Source organism: Pempheris klunzingeri, chromosome 3 (genome assembly GCF_042242105.1).
Source record: "Pempheris klunzingeri isolate RE-2024b chromosome 3, fPemKlu1.hap1, whole genome shotgun sequence".
Taxonomy (NCBI): Eukaryota; Metazoa; Chordata; class Actinopteri; order Acropomatiformes; family Pempheridae; genus Pempheris; species Pempheris klunzingeri.
Window position 1 is genome coordinate 28,098,823 of NC_092014.1, and position 16,337 is coordinate 28,115,159.

General features: G+C 42.7%; 3 protein-coding genes across 3 annotated transcripts; 2 read left to right on the top strand and 1 right to left on the bottom strand.

The window, feature by feature from the left end:
• The first annotated feature begins 6,543 nt into the window (after nt 1–6,543).
• LOC139224212 (SLAM family member 9-like) lies at nt 6,544–9,225 on the top strand. The gene is made up of 5 exons (XM_070855982.1): nt 6,544–6,851; nt 7,011–7,322; nt 7,813–8,097; nt 8,711–9,128; nt 9,193–9,225. The coding sequence occupies exons 1-4, from the start codon at nt 6,611–6,613 to the stop codon at nt 8,836–8,838; spliced, it is 966 nt and encodes a 321-aa protein (XP_070712083.1). The 5' UTR covers nt 6,544–6,610; the 3' UTR covers nt 8,839–9,128; nt 9,193–9,225.
• A 4,725-nt stretch (nt 9,226–13,950) lies between these two features.
• Nucleotides 13,951–14,392, bottom strand: LOC139224560 (histone H2A-like). Its single transcript, XM_070856006.1, has one exon. The coding sequence runs from the start codon at nt 14,372–14,374 to the stop codon at nt 13,991–13,993; it is 384 nt and encodes a 127-aa protein (XP_070712107.1). The 5' UTR covers nt 14,375–14,392; the 3' UTR covers nt 13,951–13,990.
• A 291-nt stretch (nt 14,393–14,683) lies between these two features.
• LOC139224334 (histone H3) lies at nt 14,684–15,119 on the top strand. The gene has a single exon (XM_070855991.1). It carries the CDS (start codon nt 14,709–14,711, stop codon nt 15,117–15,119), a length of 411 nt encoding a protein of 136 aa, XP_070712092.1. The 5' UTR covers nt 14,684–14,708.
• The last annotated feature ends 1,218 nt before the right edge of the window (nt 15,120–16,337 follow it).

Below are 16,337 nucleotides of genomic sequence, written 5' to 3' on the forward strand. Positions count from 1 at the left end.
AAGCATTCAGAATTTGTCAGCCTTCTAATTTAGAGTCTGAATCTGAAAATGAAGAGGAAGGTGATGACCAGGAGCCGACTTGTACAGATGTCATAGAAGCTCTTTCAACCACATCTGGTGATGGACAGTTTAGCCTCCCTCCACACTACAGGTGTGCATCACACACAATTAACCTGATTTCAACAAGCGATGTTGACAAACATCTAAATTCCAGTGCAGACACCAAGGCTGTATATAGGAGTAGTATTGCAAAATGCTCTGCTCTTTGGACTAAAGCAAGTCGATCAACATTAGCCTCTGAACAGGTGGAGGAAGTCAGCCGCAGGAAGCTAATGGTACCCACATCCACAAGGTGGAATTCCCTGTACGAGGCCATTTCCAGAATCATCACAGTTCCAATGAATGAGCTGAATCCCCTGTGTGTAAAACTGGGAATCAAGTGCCTTAATGAAAGGGAGTACCTATTCTTACAAGAGTACTGCACCGTGATGAAGCCCCTGACAGTAGCACTGGACATCTTACAAGGGGATGAGTGCACCTATGGGGCTTTACTACCAACACTCACAAGCCTGATGTCAAAGACACTTGCCCTGAAAGATGACCTCTCTAGAATGACAGCCAGCCTTCCAGATGTCATTGTAAAGGTAAGATTATTATTTGATAATTGATTTGGGTGGATTTGTTGAATTTATTATACCATTCATGGTGGGCAGATGTTACATTTTGTTTGTTTCAAGAAGTGAGTAGAATTTTTAAAATGATAGAATATAATAAAAGATCAATTATTCATCCCCTGTTCAATATCAGGGATACTGATCATAATTGATCATGAAAATTAATCTTAACATCAACAGAAGATTGAAATAGAAGTCAAAACAGCCTCAACCAAAATTAAATCTCATACAGTATTGATAGCACATGAGATGGTTTAGGTCAGTAAAGCCCACAAAATAATTAAAATAGCCAATTATGTAGTGAAATAAATATAGTCTTAGTTATATCATATTGTATTTTACAGGCCATCAAGATTCGTTTTGATGCTGTACTGGATAGCCAAGAAGGACTTCTTGCAGCAGCCACTTGTCCCAAGTTCAAACTTCGATGGCTGAGAGATGAGCGTAGGAGAGAGCATGTGAAGGAGCTTCTGACAACAGAGTGTCGTAAAGCTGCTCCTGTAGCTGACAATGCTAATGTGTCCCAACTGGCAGCCTGCCCAGCTGAAATGGACTTTTTTGATTTTGAGAACCAGTCCACAGAAAGCTTCTCAGCAGAAAAAGAAGTAACTGACTATTTAAGGTCAGGGTATGAGCTTGAGATTCTGAATCAGTTCCCAAACCTCAAAAAGATGTACATGAAATACAACACTCCACCTCCATCCAGTGCACCAGTGGAACGGCTGTTCAGTTTAGGTGGATTGGTGCTTTCCCCGAAAAGGAACAGACTGTCTGATAGGAGGTTTGAGAAGCTTCTGCTGATGCGATATAACCACTGTTTCACTCCAAAAGAAAACAAATAAACCATAAAATGAGACTGGACTAACAGCCCAACTGTGGCATGTGGCAGCATTTTCTGTTTATTATTACTCTTCTCTGCACTTAACCAACTCTTGAAAGATGTAAATGTTAATCATTTGGAATACAGTCAGGAGAGACTTTGCTTTTATTTATTTTATTGCTATATTTTTTTTACACTTATTCGAATGGAGTGTACACACAAAAAAGATTTTTATTTTATATGCTGGAATATGCAGAAATATAAGTTAACAGAAAAAAACACTTGCTTTTTTTTATTAAAATATATTATTTTATTAATAGAGACTGTTGCATTTCATTTAATTTTTGGTTGATGAAATGTGCATAAGTTTATGTGCATAACGTTAAAAGACTGAAACTAATAAAACAAGTTTTAAAAAAGACAGTTTCATTTGATTCAATTTTCTATAATGGAATATGCAGAAAGAATAGAATTAGGCTGAAAGGTCTATCGCTTTATAGTGTATTCAGGTTGTGCATCATGTTTTTGAAAAGTAACTAAGTAAAGTAATTAAAGTACCTAATTACTTTTAAAAGTAAGTAATCAGTAAAGTAACTGGATTACTTTCTTGGAGAAGTAATCAGTAATCAGTAACTTATTACTATTTCCAAGTAACTTGACCAACACTGGTCACAGCTGCTCTCAGGCTTTGCCTCAGGCTGCCCAAACAAACCTCACGCCACACAAGAAAAAGAAATGGACGGACAGTTGTAGACAGGTCAAAGCTGAATTTAGCTTTAGTGAAGTCTTTACATCTTTACGCTGTAAAAAATGTTTGAATATATGACAAATGTCAATTAAGCAACCATTCTGAGTTTAGTCCTTTGCCACAAGGTTTACTTTTTCTTTTAGAAGTAATTTCATTCAAGATGAAAGATGTTTGTCATGTGCACAGTAAAAACACGGTGGTAACACTGAGCAATGAAATACTTACTTTGCTAGTTTCCCTCCACATGGATAAAAACAATTATAAATTATAAAAAAGGCAATGTACAGAAGAACGATTTAAGAAGAAAAAGAAACAAACAGTGTATTAGAGTTTGATTGCAGTTCACCAGTGCAAAAAAAAGGATAGTGCAAATATAATGTGCAAAGATGTAGACATTTAAAAAATATTCAAGTATTTACAGGTTGCAGAAGTTATGTACAGTGTGGTTCACAGCTCCAGATTATATATATATGTCCTTATTCAAGAGTCTGATGGCCTGTGGAAAGAAGCTGTTGTTCAGTCTTGTTGTTCTGGTGGTGGTGCTCCTGTAGCGTCTGCCAGATGGAAGGAGTGTGAAGAGTGTGTGCTGTCTCTGATAATGTCCTGTGCCCTCTTTGTGGCACGGCTGGCGTATATATGTGATGGAGTGGTGTGAAGGCTGCTCCGCAGATGTGCTGTGCAGTTTTAATGACATGCTGGAGAGCTTTCCTCTCCTGTATGGTACAGTTCCCATACCGTACTGTGATGGAGTTGGTCAGGATGCTCTCCGTCTCTGTTTGAGGAGTTGTTTGTAGGCAGGGTAGAGGAACACAGATATATGGTCAGATTGTCCAAAATGGGGCCTGGGCACAGCCTCTAGACGTCCTTCACGTTACTGTAGACGTGGTTCAGTGTGTTATGTTCCCTTGTTGGAAATTTCGCTATTTCCACACACTCATGGTCACTTCTTCAAAGATATTGGTTTATTTTTTATCGTCATATCATTGCTCTTCATTTATTCTTAAGAAATGAGTGAGATTTTACTATGTCCTATGATTCTGTGGGATTCTTTTTTTTTTACTACAAAGGAGTTAGGATTAACCATAAATACCCACAAAGAAGAAAAACCTAATGACTTTGCAAGTGTTGCATGTTGCTGTGTACAAACTTGCTGTGCCGCACCCTTACTGCGATACAAGTGGAATGCCGCTGCTCAGTTTCCCAAACCTGTGTGTGCAGAGTCTAATGTCCAAGCTAAAGCAGGCCGTCCCTGCAGCTTACTGAGAGAAACAAAATAGCAAAAATAGCAAAAGCAAACTGAAACACGCAGCCACTCAGTGTTATCACAAGTTCTTGTTGTAATAAATGTCACAACTCAAAAAATCCCAAAAGTACTGAGGCACTGATTTTGTGCTGAGCATGCAAAAAGACACACAACTATACAGTGAACAGTGAACTGTGGTGGGAAGTGGTGTATCCAGTCTACTGTTTGTTCTCACCAGCCTTGTGTGAGCTGGACCTTCTTCATGTAACACAGGAAATAAGGGAGTGAAGGAGGAGCCTGCACACGCAGCAACATGCAGCAATATACTGTCCCACTTCAGGGAATTTCATGGGATAAGTCAATTCTCAGATGTTGTCGTCCTCACTGAGCTGATGATAAAATGATAATACCAATACTCATCTTGTTTCTCATAGGTAAGAGGACATTTATTACTTGAATTAGCCATCATTGTATTTTGTTGTTTCTAGTGAACTGTTTCACTTTCATTACACCGTGTTCCACATTATTATGCAAGTAGGATTTCAGTTAAATAAACTTTTATCTTTTGGTTTTCAATGAAACATTTTGCTTGTGTTGTTTCTCCTGTCTGTTTAAAACACAATTACAGACAGGTATGTTGATAATTAATTTGGCAGGTTAGCCTAATTAAAGGGAAACTACTTCAGGAGGTTGTTGAAAAAACAAGATATGTGTGTGATTCAGAGTGCAGACGGGTTCGTTCAGATAAAGGTGTATTGAGGAAGAGCTGTTAAAAAGCAAACAGGTATTTGAAGCTGCTGGTGCCTCTGGAGTCCCAAGAACCTCTCGATGCAGGATCCTTCAGAAATATAATGTAATAATCTAATAATAATATATCAAAAATATGTGGAGTTCCTAACTGGTCATTTCCTGCCTTGGTATAAAAAGAAGAACTGTGCCTTCCGGAGTTAAATCCTGTTGGGCCTTGCCGCATGGCCAGACAAAGAGCGGCCTACATGTACCTGGAAAAGCCTAACAAAGGAACAGACGGTGAACAAAGGGCCATAAAATAAACGGGCGCCAAAACTTGTCGGCATTGCCTCCAATAAACTCAGGTAGGGGGCGTGGCCTGGATCCAACACCAGGAGTTCTCATTGGGGGAAAACTCCCCAAATCCACAAGGAACTCCCAGTACGGCCATGACATCACTAAACGTTTATAAGCAGTGAACACCTAAGACACACCGCCTTTCCACTGTAACGTAAAGTTACTACAGGGGGTGTTTTCTGTTTGGACGTCTTTCCCCTTTAAACCTAGGTAACAGCCTTCCCCACACTCGCTGGACGAGCAACCGGCTGTTTTCGCCCCGTTTAGTTTTTTTTTGGTTTCAGTTTCGTTTTTGTGTCCTTCACCGGACTCGTTAGGATCCTGAGGAGAAACGCCGAGCAACCCGCGGCTTTTCCCTCAATTTTTACCTGCGGAAGGGAGAGACAGCACGCTGTCCTCTCCAGGGAAAGATCACGAACGTTCTTCTCCCTCTAAGTCGACTCCCGCTGCTCCACGCTGCCACACGCGGACCAGCGCGCCGTTCCCCGCTAACACAGCGGGTTGGGGTGACGTATTCACGCACGTGATTGCGTCACCACTCAGTGGCCTCCTCCTTGCCCCCCCCCTTTTCCCTTCACACACACACACACACACACACACACACACACACACACACAAATACACACACACACATGCTGGATGCTTGTATATATATCTTGTTTTGAGTGTTAACAATTTGTACCAATAGCTGCTTTTAGATAGTTGAATAGCAGATGTTTATTTGAACTAGTATTATTGATCACAAATCATTGTGCTTGTTGAATAAACTCTGTTATGCATTTAAAGAGTAGTTGTTTGTGATTACTGTGCATATATTTGTTGTGGTAACAGCTGGTTGAGATAGTCAGTGCTCGGATTCATGCCTTTCCACTCACTTTATAAATGTAAGATAGTAATTTAAATATCGACATTTTTAAGTGAGGCCCCTTTTTATTCACTCTTATAAATGTGAGATAGTGATTTAAATATCAACATTTTGAAGTGAATAACCCCTTTTGAGACTGTATTCCAGTTTGTTATTGGTCCCTGATACCAGGGTGGTGCCCCGATATTATTAATTAATAATTAATTAATAACTAATTTTTACTGATATCGATAAGTACACTGATAAGTGCTAAATCTTATTGATAATACTGCCAATAACTAAACTAGCTCCATCCAGTGCACAACAATCCCTTTCATGCAAGACAATGCACCATCACATGCTGATAGCACTGAGTCATGGTGTCATCATGGTGTAGCCACCATCATCCCCTGACCTCAACCCTATTGAGAACCTGTGGAGCACCCTTAGAAGTCTAAAATCTATGAGGGTGGGCGGCAGTATACCTGAAAACAGCAGCTCTGGGAGGCAATTCTGACATACGCAAATGAAATCCAGGCAGAAACTATACATGGACTCACAGGTTCAATGGATGGGAGAGTTGTGAAGGTGATATTCAAGAAGGGCTCCTGTGTTAACATGTAACTTGACCTGTAAAGATGTTTTTGATTGAAACAGCATTTATTTTGAGAAAAAAATATCTCCTAATGCAGAAAATACAACAGATTTCCATTTTCAATTCTTTATAACCTATTGAATGCTTTGAAACTCTGTTGTGCATAACAATTTGGAACGCTGTATTTTGAGTTATTTAAAAAAAAAAATACTGTTGTCATCATCTGATGTGTTATTTGTTTTAATAAAATCCTGATTATAATATAATTGTTGAGGATTTAAAAATTCGTACTGACTGTCATTTGTATTGACTAGGAAAAATGAACAAAAACAGCATATGTGTAATCATTTGGAACACAGTGTGTTAAAGGCAATATGCATTTTAAAGTAACAAAGCGGAGAGAGGAGAGAAGTGCACTATTATTTCATGCTGTCACACTGAATGCTTTCCCCTATTAAAAGCCATTATGATTTATTTGATCTTTCATTGTTTTGCACGGCGTGCAGAGATAATTTATTCCTTATTTCAGGGGCTGTCTTTTCTGAAACACGAGTGATAAAGCGGGATGGCGAGACTGTGACGTTAGACACCAACAAAACAATGAAAAAGGACTATCTCTGGACCTTTGGGCATCTTCACCCTGTCACAGCGATTGCCATCGTCATCAAAGGAGAAGTCACCCATGTCAATGGGACCGTGTTTGGAAATAGGCTACGCACACATGTAGAAACTGGATCAATCACCATCTCTAATCTCACCGTCGCTGACAGTGGGGTGTTTTTGCTTCAGGTCATTGCGGAAACAGGGATTGTGATGCAAAGATTTAACCTGACTGTCCAGGGTGAGTGGCCGCTTCGTCGCCTCCAGTAATATTCATATGTGATGCTTTTAAAAATGTCTACACTTAAAGATCTGGGCATAGCCTTGAGTTTCAGTATATTTACATTTCTGAAAATAATGACAATCAAATGTTCTCACTATACTTGTATGTTTTTCCCAGATAATTCACTTATTCCTCTTAATGTTCTGGAGGGGGACAATGTCACGCTGGAAACCGGAATAGAGCACTTACAGAAAAAACATAACGTCAAGTGGACACGGGGTCCACATTTCACTGGCCAGCTCATAGCTCAGTGGAAGAATGGCAGCACCTTCATCAAGGAGAGCTACAAGAGTCTTCTGCAGCTGAACCCCCTCGATGGATCGCTCATCTTTATCGGAGTGACCAAAGACTACACCGACACTTATTGTGTCATGATGCTGCTGGATAGTGAACCACACATACTGAGACAATATTCCATCACTGTCTTTGGTAGGTGCATGTTTGTCAGGACACATTAGAGAAGAGGAGGTTTTGCAAACAATCCGAGATGTGTGTGGAGCACAAAACATATCGCCATTTAATCTCAGCATTAAAGCAGAGTAACAGTAGCAAGTATGACATTGCTGCTATTTGTTGCAGCTCAAGTTAGCAGCACAAAGTCAGCAGATTCTGGATATTAGTAATGTTGGCATGCATGATAGATGTCTGCAGTCTGTACAGACAAAACTCCACTCATAATAAACTGTGTTAATACAGGATTAGAAAGTATATTTATTGTATCAGCTGCATGATTATGAGAAGAAAATGTCCACATCTATTTTGAAATGTAATGGTGAAGGTGCAGAAAGACATTGAGAGTTGCTTTGCTAACTTTCTGATCTGAGGTCTGGTCTTATCTCCTAAAAGATAGACAGCTATTCTAATAAAGTAGGAGGGAGCGTAATGAAACAACTCAGTGGCTTTCCTCTGCCTCTTGTAGATCCCGTGTTCGTACCACACGTCAATATTGCAACACGTTCACTGAATAACGGGAGCTGCTACATAAACTGCTGTGTGGAGAATGGACCTGATGTCACCCTGTCGTGGTACAGAGGACAGAGGAGAATAAACCAGACGAGCAACCCAGACATCCCCACTAACCTCACCCTCCCTCTGGTCATCCAGCATCAGGGTGGAGTCGTCTACAGCTGTGTGGCAGCCAACCCTGCCAGTACGAGGGCGGTGACAGTCAACTCCACACTGTGGTGTCCGCCTCAGCGTCCAGGTACAGTTCGTCCCGACTGTTGTTCGGATGAGATGATTGTCGGTATGTCTGCAGAGGGCATGTAAAGTGGATGCTGAGCTGGATTGTTCGCTTTGAAAGATACCAATGTGCCAATACAACATGCTTACATGTAATATGTCTAGTAAACAACTTACTTTGCCATAAATATAAAACTTTGCTATATACACTGCTCACAAAAAGTTAGGGATATTCGACTTTCAGGTGAAATATATGGAAAATGTAAGAAGTTAATGCTACAGTGATATTATATCATGAAAGTAGGACATTTAAGTAGAAGCATGCAATGGTGATTTTATCCATCTTAAACAGTTTATTGAAAGAAAATCTAGGTATACCACAGGTATACTAGGTATACCACAACAAAACATTTTCAGTGTCTCAATAAATTGGGACGTGGCCAAAGGACGTCCACTCCTCTCCTTTCTGTGACTCTTCCAGTCTCTGTATCACTGTTCCAACCTCCTGATGACACTCTGTGACCCTCTGTGATCCTGAAATTTCACCTGAAAGCTGAATATCCTAACTTTTTGTGAGTAGTGTATATTATATTTAACAGAGAGAAGATTATCAAAGCTTTTTCATCCGTTCACAGGTCCTGTAGCATCGCAGTGGGCTATTGTTGTTATACTGGTGGTGGTGGTGGTGGTGTTGGTTGCTTTGGCTGCAGTGATCTCATATCTGCGTTCCCAAAGAGAGGACGAGATACCAGACAGTATGTGAACGCCGTGTATTTCTCTTTATTATTTATATTTGTCGCTGACCAGGTTGGGTCAGGTGTCTTGGTAGTCAAACATCGTCTTCATCTTAATCTCTCCTTTTTTTTTTAACCTCGACTGTTTAATGAGAAATGTGCAAGACGACACACCATCTCAGGACAGCAGTCGCAAAGTCTCAATGTCAAAAGGTCACACATATATTTTAAAAACTTAAAAACTGCTCACTGCTGTTATCAGCGTGTTTTGAGTCCAAACTGGCTCTTCGTCAAAGCACAGGAGGAGACATCAGTTCAAGTTCAGATGCTGTACAAATACAGACCATTTAGCATTTATGCCCACAGTGACTGATCCTCACAAGCATTAACAGTTTAACAAGAAACATTAAAATGTGGATTTATAGTCCGCTAATACTAACAAGTGTAGTATTAAGGATTGAAAAATAAAAATAAGATGTATAACACTGTATACAGTAGTGTATTACTGTGGGATCTATTGTATTGCAGGTGTTTCTGTTACTACTTACTTACTACACGCCTGAGCTTGAAATGTTATAGTGTGTTATATATAATGTTATATAAGCTATAGTTGTTGGACTCAGCGCTTGGACAAAATTTGATGTGCATGTGCTGAGCAAAAGGATATATGTTAAGTGTATTGTATGTTCCTCTTTCAGGATTAATGGCAAACAGATTCAGAGTTTATGAGGGGATTTGCCTCTCTCCCCCTGCACAACTCTGATCTGCTCTCTCTCCCATCGTGCATTGAAAGTATCCAACAGGATTTGAGTCTGCGAGAGGGGCCGACATGTGATCCATCAAATCAAGAGCGAATTTTCTTGACTTTTCTCCTCCTCATGTACATGTTACGAATCAAATCATGTCTCTTTTGGGTATTTCCCAGCTTTGCTGCAGCAGGTTGCCTCATAGGGATATGATGTGTGAACAGTGACGGTCGTGATGGAGGCAACCTCAAAAACGTCAACTGATTACAGTGATGAACAGAGAGTTTGATACAGTTTTCATTACAGGAATTATCGAACAAGTAATTCTTTCTCAGTCACAACCTGAGGATGGTGATTAAATGCTGATGGCTCCTGAAGTGTCCCGTAGAGGTCAGTCTCTGAGGCACTGAAATCTGACTCCTTCAAATACCACAAATGCGTACTGTGCTGATGAAATGTATTGTAGTGGCTGCTCCAGTCCTGTGTTGTATTTAACCACACAGCCTGGAATCATTCATTAGTCAGTTGTTCAATTGTTCTTTTCAGTGTCTACCTCATTCTTCCTCCTCCAGACTTACTGCTGATTTATAGACATGATAAGTTCCAGTTTTGTGTAGCCCGTCGAACCAGTAGTGTGGCTGACTCACTTTCCCTATGACCTCCCGGACTGTCCTGTGACAGAGGAAAGGGGGGGTTTGCCACAAACCCATGCTTTAACAGTGTACTGGCTCTGAATTAACCCTGAACTGACTTATCCAAAACAGGAAGCCATTGTATGAGAGTTCTGGATGATAACGTGATGAACGTTAAAAAGACTGATAAGTGACAATGATGAAGTGATGGAACCCAAAGCCTGCCTCTGGGTAGGTGTTGTGTAAAAGGCCTCACAGTGACTGCCACAAAAATTAGCACAGAGCTTCTATCGACATATACGTTCTGAACCCTCTATGAACCAGTGATTAGGACAGAAGGGTCCTGTCCGAGCGACCCCGTGGTCTCTCCTTCACTCGTGGACCCCTGAGGCCCAGGCCAGACTGATCAGGGAGAGGAATGAGTGAAGTCTGTATGAACATTCTTCCATTTCTGCTATAAGTTTAAATGTGGTTAAAGGAACTGTCCAAAGTGCCCACAGATCAGTTAATACTAATTAATGTGTTCTTTTGTCTAATGGTGTAGCCCACATGTCCATGAACATCCAAGGATGACCAACTAACCAAGTACAACTTTTGAGGATGCTGCTTCAAATCCTGTGATAACACTGCAATTCACCAATGAGTGAGAAGACTCAGGAAGTCCATATAATTAATAATCTGTGTCTAATAAGTTAGAAACTAACCAACAGTATATTCAATCCAGGTCTGTTTAATCTGTGTAATGTGATAATTAGAGTAATGGAAGTTAATACAAACTTGAGAATGTAAAGATTAGGTCATTGTGTGTCATGTCATTCAGGAAGTTATTTGGTAAAGACTTAATGAATATATGTATTGGAAATGAAATATCTTGATTCTGTATACCATGCAGTGTTAGGAATGAAAATGGATTTGGAACATAGTGAATATGAAACAGAAATCTAATTTAGTACGTCTAAACTTTTAGTGATGACACAGGCGTCCCTCTGTCAGAGGAGAACAGGCCCCTAAGATGTCTTCCCTTCTGTCATTGCTTAGCCCTTCTTTTCTGCTTTGACGTTTTATTTTTATTTTTCCCTTTTAAGTTTTACTTTGTTACTTCTAATCTTTGTGCCTGCTACCTTCAAGTTAAACTTTTGTAGACTGTTCTTCTGAAGTTATAGCTGATCACTATGACTGAAAGTGTAACAGAGTTTTCTTAAAGTCCTCTTAAATACCTCCTGAAACACCAGCCAGAACCAAGTACTTCTGATAGCAACTCTCGTTTTGATAACTCTGAACTGTTGCGTGTGACCAGCAACAACTGTTTCTTAGTGAGCTTTAAATGAGTTTTGAAGCTGAGGCCAACATCAGATCCAGATCCAGATCCAGCACCCTGCCTAGTAAGAGCTGAACACCACTGGCTGTCCTGTAGTCCGAACGGACCGACAGACGCCACCGCCAAGAACCAGCACATCCTGATCCACCAGAACCTTCAAGTTCCTGAACCACGGTGCCGAGTGAACTGAGCCGACATCGCCAAGGCCCTCCAGCCTCCTGTCTCAGCCTCCAGAGAGAGCTCCTCTCTCTCCTCCTCCCCTGGAAACCTGCCAGGGACGCTGACAGCTGACCCTGCCTGTGTGACTGCGGACCACCGCTGGATGCATCGCTGCTGGACCAAAGGCCCACGTGAAGTATAACAGCTGGTGTTAGTTCACATGTGGTGTCAGTGTAGCTCTGAGATCTATCTAAATCTGCAGGGAGAGTAGTCAGTGGATCCTCTGTGGTTCTAACTACAACGTTCTTAAAGTCAGACAGGTTCCCCTCGTCCTCCGGTACAATCAGTATTCAGTTTCATTTCACTATCACCAATCCAAAGGTTTATCAGCAATGTTAGTCTTCTGTCCTGATTGTTGTCTGTCTAGTGTCATTTCTGTCTCATCCACCTTTACAGTCATTAGTGTTCTATGTTGATATTTAGCATTTATTAATAAAATGGTGTATTAACCACCACTTCGCTGCCTGGATATTTCTTCATAACAAGGTCTAAGAGGATCAATGCCACTGAGAACTTACACATTTAGAACTGAGACTGTTTAATGTTTAATGCTAAATTCTTAAGGTTAAAGACCTGAAGCCATCTGTGCTAAGAAAATAATAAGTTGAATTTCCCGTCCAATGACGGGTGGTGCCCCTATTGATACGACAGCTTTTAATTAATTAATTAAATGGTAGTCAACCTGCTACCTTTATTATGGTGCCCCAGTGAGAGGCCTATAATATCTCCTACATATTTTGGTGCCCGCGTGGTGAAGCACCTATACTTCCCTACATTTATTGGTGCCCTCCTATGAGGTATATAACTTACTACAAAAATAAATAAGTGATTATTGCACATTAACATTAGCCAGTGATGCTGCTGTTAAAGAGTCTGATGGCTGATGGGAGGAATGACCTGCTCCTCCTTCTTGCAGGGTGGGGGCCTCCGCCTGCTGCTGAAGGAGCTGCTGAGGGCCCCCACAGTCTCATGCAGAGGGTGAGAGGGGTCGTCCACGATGGACTGGAGTTTCATTAACCTCCTCCTCTGGACAGAAGCGGCCCTCCTGACCGGTCCGTTCAGTCTCTTCCTGTCCCTCTCCCTGCTCCCTCCTCCCCAGCAGACCGCTGCATAGAAGACTGCAGACGACCACCACAGAGTCATCAAAGGTCTGGAGCAGAGTCCTGCACGCTCCAAAGGACCTCAGTCTGCTCAGCAGGTGGAGACCACTTTGGCCCTTCTTGGACAGGACATCTGTGTTGTGTGACCAGTCCAGTTTGTTATTGATTTGGTATCATCTGATTGATTGGTATTTGTTATTAGAGGAGAAGATGCCCCCTAAACAAGAAGAACCATTCCAGCTCATCATCAGCTGCTGCCCCCAAAATACTAAACACTGAATCCTTTCAGCTCCATTTGAGAGTGGTTTTCATGATCAGCTCCATCAGGAGCTGGAGGTCCTTTTTGATCCCACTGCTTCCACAAAGCTGTCAGAACAAAGCCAGATAGTTGATCTGAGCTCTGTAGGATCTGAAGTGCTGCGTTACTCTGAGATCTCTCAAGTCCAGATCCTCACTGTGAGCACTGCAGAACACAAAGCATCTACTAGGCTGCCACAGACAGCTGCTGTCATCTACTGCTCAGTGTGTTTGCTCATCAACACTGACTGTAACTACAAAGTGTGACACAAACAAGTGGCAGCGAGCACCACATTGTTTTGAATTGGTGCTATATAAGTAAAGATTGATTGATTGATTGATTGATTGAAGTAAGCTCCTTTGGAAACATAAGGACAAGGTGCAGAACATTAAACCTGGATGTTCTTTTCTCTTTCTGCTTGAGGAACAGGCTGCAGATAGAGAAGCTTTTAAACTCTGGTCAGAGTCACCAAGGCCTACAAAGGGCTCATTGAACACAGAAAACTTACCAGCATTAGACCAAGATTAAAACATGCTGTTTGCTTTATTACAGGACTGATGCCACTTGTGTCAGTGGTTCATGTGGACATCCTGCACTTTACCACAATAATGTGTGTTGAAGCTGGACACAAAGATGATGTTCCACCTCAGACTGTTTCACTTGTAGGCTGCACAAGTAGGAAGACATTAGGATTTGGGCTCCTGTTTAACATTGATTCATTGATTGATTGAGTGCAGGTGGTTGTAAAGTAATAATGTGGAGGCTGCTGCAGGAGAGGCTCTTTGGTGAGAGGTGTGTGTGGCTCTTAAAAGAGCCGTTGTGTGGGTCCAGATCCGGGTGTGGGTCTGGGTGTGGGTCCAGATCCTGTTTACTTCTTGGCGGGCTTCTCGGTCTTCTTGGGCAGCAGGACCGCCTGGATGTTGGGCAGCACGCCGCCCTGAGCGATGGTCACTCCGCCCAGCAGCTTGTTGAGCTCCTCGTCGTTGCGGACGGCCAGCTGCAGGTGACGGGGGATGATCCGGGTCTTCTTGTTGTCGCGGGCGGCGTTTCCAGCCAGCTCCAGGATCTCAGCGGTCAGGTACTCCAGCACAGCCGCCAGGTAGACGGGGGCTCCGGCACCCACACGCTCCGCATAGTTGCCTTTGCGCAGCAGCCTGTGAACGCGGCCGACTGGGAACTGGAGCCCGGCACGGGAGGAGCGGGTCTTTGCCTTTGCTCGGGCTTTTCCGCCGGTTTTACCGCGTCCACTCATGATTCACTGCTTTCTAGAGTCGGGACTCACAGAAACTGTGGCCCCGGCACACACAGCCCTTCGTTATATGCCCGCCCCAAGGAGGGCGGCCTCCCGGGACACTTTTGGCGGACTCTTTCAAAGACTTTCTGTCCAATGAGCAGCGGGCACCCGGGCGGTGTCTCCCTCCTCAGGGCGGTGCTGAGCTCCAGGAGGAGCCCCTCACCAATCAGGAGCCGGAGCTCTGGAGCAGCGTCACCGTTTCACAGCTTAAGAGCAGCGAGTCTCCTCTCTGGGCCGCACTCTTCTTCTTCTCCTCCTTCTGCTCCTCTGACTGAGACGAAGCACACAAATAATGGCAAGAACCAAGCAGACCGCTCGCAAGTCCACCGGAGGCAAAGCCCCCAGGAAGCAGCTGGCCACCAAGGCCGCCCGCAAGAGCGCCCCGGCCACCGGCGGCGTCAAGAAGCCCCACCGTTACAGGCCCGGTACCGTGGCTCTGAGAGAGATCCGTCGCTACCAGAAATCCACCGAGCTGCTCATCCGCAAGCTGCCCTTCCAGCGCCTGGTCCGTGAGATCGCTCAGGACTTCAAGACCGACCTGCGCTTCCAGAGCTCCGCCGTCATGGCTCTGCAGGAGGCCAGCGAGGCTTACCTGGTCGGACTCTTCGAGGACACCAACCTGTGCGCCATCCACGCCAAGAGGGTCACCATCATGCCCAAAGACATCCAGCTGGCCCGCCGCATCCGCGGAGAGAGAGCTTAGACTCTCTGCTGCTGCTGCTGCTCCACAAACCACAACGGCTCTTTTAAGAGCCTCCTCACTCTCTGCTCAAGAGCTTCTTCCTCTGCTGCTCCTCTTCACTCACTCTGGGACCCGTTTACTGCTCACAGTCCACCACAAGTCACCCCCCCATCAGTAACAGTTTAGCTTCTGACTAGTCTTCCACAATCAACTACATCCATGTTAATATTTCTCATATTTCAACTCCAACCTAAAGGCCCACAGATGCACTAACAACAAATCACACGTTCATCAGTGACTGATATATTTGGTTTTTCTACTTCTTTATGTTACAATATCATTTTGGTTGTTGAGGGAATTCTTCTATTGGTGAGAACTGAAATAAAGACTGTGATACAGAAGGCCTTTCTCAGTTTTATTCCCTGTGAAGACGGTCAGACAATCAGAACAGAGAGTGAGACTAAACCTACTGTAACACAGTAATATTTATGTGACAGGAGGAATGAGAGAGAGCAGAGACATTTGCTCCCACGATAACAAGCTCTCACCACTACCTGTTACCTTGTACTTATACAATGTGCACAGCTGCATAGTAAACATAACCAAGAGGAAAAGCTTTTTCCTGTTTTGTAAAGGGAAACATTTTAATATAGTTTTTCTCATTCTAAAGTTGAAGATGTCACTTTCTGGTCTAAACAGTGGGGTCACCATCCTCCTGACAAACTTTAAGGGTCAGGTTATTTCTCATATTATGGCAGATGATAATGGTCACTGGCTGATACTTATCATGACCCTTGATGACTTCAAATTCATTTTAGTCAACATTTATGGTTACAACAGGACCACTGAAAACAAAAACCTGATGGAACAAATTGGCTTACACCTAGATAACATTAAATCAGTACACTCCACTGATAATGTTATAATTGGTGGTGATCTTAATCTAGTCCATGATGAATTTTATGATAAATTTCCTTCCAGATTCTCAGCAAGTCATCCAAACAGTACTTTTACTACCTTTTTTAATGACCAAAGCCTAACTGATGTTTGGAGACATCTAAACCCAGGAATATTTCAATTCTCATGGTTCAACTCCAAATCTAAATCCAGAATTGATTACTGGCTAATTGCAAACCACTTGCTGTGCTCTGACCTCAGCTCTGATATCTCTGCTGCTCCACTGACTGATCATAGTGTTACCTCTCTACACATGAAACCTAACAACAGCAGAACATATTC

Bases quoted from the DNA above. Each gene is read 5' to 3' on its own strand.
- LOC139224560 (XM_070856006.1), bottom strand. From the start codon at position 14,374: ATGAGTGGACGCGGTAAAACCGGCGGAAAAGCCCGAGCAAAGGCAAAG.
- LOC139224212 (XM_070855982.1), top strand. From the start codon at position 6,611: ATGAAAAAGGACTATCTCTGGACCTTTGGGCATCTTCACCCTGTCACA. The intron at 7,323-7,812 runs GTAGGTGCATGT...TGCCTCTTGTAG, and splicing joins ATATTCCATCACTGTCTTTG to ATCCCGTGTTCGTACCACAC. The intron at 8,098-8,710 runs GTACAGTTCGTC...ATCCGTTCACAG, and splicing joins GTGTCCGCCTCAGCGTCCAG to GTCCTGTAGCATCGCAGTGG.
- LOC139224334 (XM_070855991.1), top strand. From the start codon at position 14,709: ATGGCAAGAACCAAGCAGACCGCTCGCAAGTCCACCGGAGGCAAAGCC.